This window comes from Pocillopora verrucosa, chromosome 9 (genome assembly GCF_036669915.1).
Source record: "Pocillopora verrucosa isolate sample1 chromosome 9, ASM3666991v2, whole genome shotgun sequence".
Lineage (NCBI taxonomy): Eukaryota > Metazoa > Cnidaria > Anthozoa > Scleractinia > Pocilloporidae > Pocillopora > Pocillopora verrucosa.
Genome location: NC_089320.1, coordinates 14657878 through 14664349, shown reverse-complemented (window position 1 = coordinate 14664349; position 6472 = coordinate 14657878). Strand labels below are relative to the sequence as shown.

Genomic DNA, 6472 nt, shown 5'->3' with positions numbered 1-6472 from the left:
TTAATGAGTTTGAAACACTAGCTGCTCTTTTTGCACTGCCACCATTCTACTTCTCTGTGACAAACTGTCATGTTAACATTTACATAGATGATATCACTCCAGTAGCCTTTGTTAATTCGATTGCAATTTTTGGGTCGCAATGAGATTGCACGTGAGATTTGTACCTGGTGAATTGCTAGAAACCTGTAGGTAACCATTGTGGACAAGGGCAAAGGTACAAGTCAGTACTAATCCTACAAAAAAAGATGGCTTAACTTCTTCGTAAAGAAGAGTTTAGTTCAGATTGTTTCTCTTTAGGCCAAGTTATAGAATTTTTACTGATGTTATTGAATGATGGGCTTAACTACAGTAGCATTAACACTGCCCGCTCAGCACTTACATCTACACTCCCCTCAATACGTGGATTTCCACCTCATAGTCATTAGGTTTCGTAGGGGAGTATTGGAATCTCACCCTGCCATGGCTCGATATACTGCAGTGTGCGATGTAAACCAAGTTCTAGATTGTCTGGAGAGTCTGTCTCCCGTATGTGACAATTTATTTTAATCTATGAAAGATAATAGAAAATTAGTTTTAGCCAAGTGCCTTGCCTGCTCAAGAAAAGTAAAATGCTCGCCCTGACAAAAAGAACTTAAAAGGCCACTTAGAGGCAACAGCCTTGAAAACGTTATACAGTATTCTGGTCCGAACGCAATCAGAATACGGAAAAAATAGTCTGGTCACTCTAAAACATAAGAAAACATTTAAGGGCTAGTAAAACCATTTCATTCTGAAATCAGGTAGCTGTTACTAGAATTATTTCTCTTAAATATTCGCTCTATATTTAAATATAGAGTAGTTCACCTTTTAATATAACTGAAGCTATCTTACATGTATTTGTAAAATTACACTACTAGTGGCTAGTTTTGTGTGAATAAATTGTTCTTATGTAGGTTAGGTTACAAGCAATTTTTCTTATCTTCTCACCCCTTATCTTCTGGGGTACTTCATTAAAAACATTTTGAGTTCGTTGCTTTGTGCCATTATTGTTATTACAATCAATCATCATCAAGTTAATTAACGTTGTTGTCTCTACTTCTATTTCAATGCATTTGTAACTAACATTTTCTAACCCTAAGCAAACTAAATGCTTCTTCACTGAAGAACAGCCAAAATCCTTATCACAATTGTGGGGACACTTTCATTTTCCCCCCTGCTCAAAGTTGATGACAGAAAAATTGGATTTTATGAAAAAATATTGGGAGGGTAAAGGCATGTTTCAACAAAACAAAACGAGGGTTGGAAAATTCATCATGAGATTTAGAGTTTTGTGTCCTCAATGTCAGTTTCTTCCGTCTTTAAGGTCCAATTACTTGCCGTTGAGCTAAGGTTGTTGAGGATCCGCGAATTCATATTGGGTTCCGACTTGCCATGTGGTTCCTTTAATAAGAGTACTAGAGCTCTGCGGAACCTGTTGACATATAAATAAAGAAACTGTTTTTATATAAAGCGGCGTAGAAACGGGCAAAATTTGGCAGTGCAATTGAAAGCCATTTTTTTGCTAATTGAAATTCCTTTTTCTTTTTTTTTTTTCCGCATCGTTCTTGTTGTTGTCATCTTCTGGTTCTTATAATCCCCTACTGCTGTTCATTGTCAGTTTAGAAGTGAAGAATACACCAAACGCAAAACTGAAAGTAAGGACAGTTTAGAATAAAGGTATCTTCTTCCGCTTTTGCCAAAACAGGATTCGTCAATGTAAAGACAGATTGACAAAAAGATTTAATTTTGCAAGAGTCTTCGTAAAGATAAGAATCAAGTGTCTTCCCAAAATTCCTTGAGCCACCGCTTAGCCCCATACCCCACAGACTGAACTTACCTCGGAGCCTTTAAAGCATAAATGATAGGATTCACCATGCAGTTCAGTTTCATGAGAAAGAATGCGAGGAAGTGAGGCCAGCTACCATGGCTTCTCACTATGTTGTGTAATAACATTGGTATCACATTCATACAGAAAAACGCCAACACTGTTACACCAACTGTCTTCGCGGTCTTCACGTCGTTTTCGATTTGAATGTTTGCGGAGAAGAAAGTCAACAAACGCTTTTTATGACTACGCACCTTAACCCAAATGGCCACTCCTAAAGAGAGCATTAAAAAGAATGGAACCAAAATTCCAGGGATGATGAAGTGTCTCCCGAAAATTTCTAAGTAGGTCGTCCTGTAAAGCAGCACCGGAGCGTCGCCTAAATCAATATCCAATCCAATTGTAAACATGCCATATGTGTATAAGGCCGCGAAAAGCCATACAAACAGTACCGCTACCTTGGCTTTTTTCTTTGTTTTCCATACATGGTAATGTAAACCGTGCACAATAGCCCCAAAACGGTCCATCGCCAGCACCGTTAGGTTGAACACGGTAAGGTATACAAAAAATACATACCATGTGACCAGTATCCAGGAGATTAAACGACCCTTAAGGAAGGGCACTTTACAAATGTACCACAAGATGAAAAGAGGCATGTTAGTTAGTGCATTGAGAATGTTAACAGCAGCTAAGTTAACGATGAGGATGTTGGGCACTGTTCTCAAAGTTTTAAATCTGATAAGTAAGAGGCAAATTATGCCGTTTCCTACTAAAGATAAAATCATGACTATAGCAATCATGAGGATATTTGAAATTTTTTTCGAATCACGACATGAATGTAACTGAAAAGTTTCATTCATCGTTTAAGACTGTCCGTGCAGGTTAAACTCCGCCAACCATAAAACTGCAAAGGATGATAACCTCGCCCTCGATCTTCACATCTGAGGTTGCCTTGACTACTCTTGGGATATTTTCTCTCTGATTTGATGCTCTCTAAAACCAAAAAAATGAGAAAATCAGCTGTTGGATTATCAAACAAAAGAGCTTATTTCAAACGGTTTTAGTTCTCGACCTTCAGTTGCAACGTTTGCTCACAATTATATCAGAAAAAGAAAGAGGGCTAAAGGAAGACACGCATTGTTGTCAACTTTTGAGAATAAAACGCAGAACGTATTACGTTTAATACAAAAAGTGACATTCCAGTTGCTTTTCCCCATTACTTGTGTACAGAATTACAATTATAGCATGATCGTCAGGTGAAGAAATAAAATTTATTTTTGCCGCAGCTTCAGTAAAATATAAATCTTGCTAACGACCTGACAACAATTGTATTTATTACTAAAGGTTTGAATTGTTTGCTTTAAAGAGGATAAAGGGTAGTTATATTCTAACCCCCCTTCCCGAACTAAGTTATGGAGTGACTCCCGCTGAGGCAATCTCGCGGAATTGCAATTGTCAGAATATTACATCTCTTTGTTTTGAACAACATACTTACAATATGAAAAAACAGAGGAATCCTCCTTAAGAAAAGAAATGTATCATCACATATCCGATGTTAAACGAACGTGCTGACTTTTTTCTCTTAATTCATGCAGTGATGTACCATAACTATCCGATTTTAAACGAACGTGCTGACTTTTTCCTCTTAATTCATGCAGTGATGTACCATAATTAGACTTGAACTTGGTGAGAATGGTTGACGAATTTCTTTTTCCACTTAATGTCCTGAGTCAATATAGATAGTTCATAAAAGAAGTCCTCTTGAGAGCCAAACGTGGGAGATCACCTTTTTCGATTCCTTGTTTAGTCTGTTTCTGCCTTTTTCTCCCTAATATTGGCTTGAAAAGATTCATGTCGCACATTAGATGTCAATGCTTTTAGGGGCAGGCAAGAGGTAAACACCACATTCTCGATGAGATATGCGACCATGGTTGAATTAAAATTATCTCAGATCGTTCGAAAGGTAGGCTGTTCGCATTAAAAATTTATTTGAATTCGTTTCCCTGCGTATCTTGATTTCATTTGTGAGATTGCCTCGGCCGAAAGGCGCCTTTTCGTACTACCGTAGACATGACATGATGAATGATAGAAGTGGTACTAGTTGTATTTCTGTCAAGCGTCCACCTTCGTCGCTTTTCAAAACTTCTCATGGGGCTAGGCTCTTGCACCCAATTTAACTTGAATTATCAGAGAGCAAAACAACTCAAAGAACAGTTCTCTTATACAAAAAGGGTTGTAACTAATCAAAGGAAAAAAAGTCAAAACAACTCTAAAAAATGCCCTTTAAATATTAATGTTTTACTTCTTGGCTTACATGGAATTAATTTTCCCAGAAGGTGTTTTGTGCACAACATACCATAGTCTCAACTACTTTCGTTCTTTCTTCAAAGTAACGTATTAATTAAGGGAAAATAATCAGGACTGGTTTCTGCGAAATGTTTTTCAGTAAATGCAATATAAATACATTTGACCCTGCGGTTACATTATTTCGGTTTCAATTCTTGGTCTATAACGTTTCTTGTGTTGTGCAATCGAAAATACGGTATGGTAAAGATGACATTAAGAAATTGGCCTCCGGTAAAGTTTAAAACAACGCCATATTGGCGAGGCAAAGACCGTGAGAGGCGGACGGCAACAGTAAGTTAAAAGTTCCCACTCCTAATGCTTACTATGATTAGCACAATTTGGTTTGGAATGCTGAAGCCGCGATCGCATGGTCGATTCATTTGCGTCAAAGCGGCTTAGAGTTTGTTTTATTCTTCTTTCAGTTGCCGTCCGCGTCTCAAGTACTTCTCTGCTTGAGTTCTTTTATTGTAACATCCCACTATCATATTTGAAAAACATTTTTCTTGTTTACTCTGAGAAAATTTAAAATGTAAAAAGAGGTACTTTACTTACTTCATCTTTCATTTTTATTCCTACACTTGAACGCCACACTAGACAGTAGAAACCTTAACATTTCCAGTGCAACTGATCTCGTACAACGTCTTCCGCCTTAAATTATATGATCATCTGAATCTTTATTCAAGAAGAAGAAAGTTAGTGACGGAGCGGTTACAAAGTTTTAATTTTCTTTTAAAAGTGACTTTTTTTTTCTTTAATGGATAGGTGCCAAAACTTAAGAACAACTGCGTGGTTCACAGAGAGCTTCATGCTTTGAAAACTTCAAGTGATAAGAAGTGCAGGATGAAAGGCAAAGAGGTTTGTGAATTGTCTCGGCGAGACAGTTGAAGAGATAAGACAGGATTTTCAAAGAAGTAAGAAAAATTGACTGTCCTGTTTCTCATCCAATCGTTTACAAGTTTTATTGATAATTATTAGCATGTGTAAATAAAGCCTGAAAGTTAATATTGCCACAAGCTGAAAATAATATTCATAACGTGGTAGCAGAAGGAAAATTTTTTAAGATGCTAATTCAAGGAAAGAGTTCATTACGGACCCTCATTCGCCTCTATAGAAACCTGTGTCAAACAGAAATGTTACTTTTAATTGCTAAGGTAACCTTGGGAAAACCTCTAGATTATGGATCAAAAGTAAATATATACGATCTAATTCGTCTAATATGATTTTCTTTTTAAAGGTTTGCACAATGAGCTCTATCCCAGTAACAACTCGACTCAGTCATTGTCACATTTAATATGATTAATGAACGTCGAAATAATCTTTTAAAAGTATCATTGCTGTACGATATAGAAAACACAGTGCGCAATGAGAATTTATCATCATGATTTAAACAGATGAGATCTGGGGGTGAAACACATCCACTTTCGATGTGAAATTCCTCGTTGTGGGGCTGAGATACCATCCGATTCTTGTGTGGCTGGGACTTTCCCTGTTCTTAAAGTTATGAATCTGATAGGTAGGAGGCAAGTTCTTCCTTTTCAAACTAATATAGTTATCTATAAAAATGACGATTTTAACGGAATTTCGTTATTTGTATTTTTTTCTGAAATAAAAAGATATTTCGCCAAAAAAGTAAACAGTGATTTTAGTTATAGCCTAGCCTATCTAACATTAAAATAGGAAAGAAATCGAATTTTCCATCCTTGCCGCAATATGTTTAATTTTTACAGACAATTGCTCTTAAACGTCCGGCAGTTCGATATTTCCCATATTCCTCTTCGAAATCCAAAAAATATTTACAATCTTCAAGCGCTTTCAGGTGACCTGAAATTTCGAACTTGATATTTATCGCTAACCCTGTATACAGAGTACGAAGCCATCCAAGCGCTTGACACTTAGAAACTTTTCAATGACACGGCTGGACACGGTCCTCAAATAACTCTACATTTCTCTTTGAAATATACCGATTTTTCCTTGAAAAATATTCTACCTTCATTTACAATCCTCATAAAAAATTCTCACTGGACACTAGCAGACACGGTCTTCTAATAACTAAACGTCCGGCAGTCTGATATTTTTCCATATTTCTCTTTGAAAAATACCAATTTCTATTGGAAAATATTTTAACTTTATTTAGAATCCTCAAGCGCTTCTAGAAACTGAAAAAATTCGAACGTTGTCCTTTTCGCCGACTCTGTTCACAGTGTGCGAGGAGATCCAAGCGTGACACTTCAAAAAATTTTCTTCGGATTCTACCGGACAAATTTCAAAATACTGCAAAATGAC

The 6472-nt window shown here is 36.7% G+C and overlaps 1 protein-coding gene across 1 annotated transcript; it reads right to left on the bottom strand.

The window, feature by feature from the left end:
- Positions 1–895: 895 nt before the first annotated feature.
- LOC131789034 (trace amine-associated receptor 13c) lies at positions 896–4861 on the bottom strand. The gene is made up of 3 exons (XM_059106105.2): positions 4742–4861; positions 1856–2836; positions 896–1450 (listed from the first exon to the last, which is right to left on the bottom strand). The coding sequence occupies exons 2-3, from the start codon at positions 2701–2703 to the stop codon at positions 1300–1302; spliced, it is 999 nt and encodes a 332-aa protein (XP_058962088.2). The 5' UTR covers positions 2704–2836; positions 4742–4861; the 3' UTR covers positions 896–1299.
- Between the last annotated feature and the right edge of the window lie 1611 nt (positions 4862–6472).

What these genes read in the sequence shown, in the direction of transcription:
- LOC131789034 (XM_059106105.2), bottom strand. Translation starts at nt 2,703, where the DNA reads ATGAATGAAACTTTTCAGTTACATTCATGTCGTGATTCGAAAAAAATT. An exon ending in TATGCTTTAAAGGCTCCGAG is followed by an intron (nt 1,451 to 1,855) that starts GTAAGTTCAGTC and finishes ATATGTCAACAG; the next exon opens with GTTCCGCAGAGCTCTAGTAC.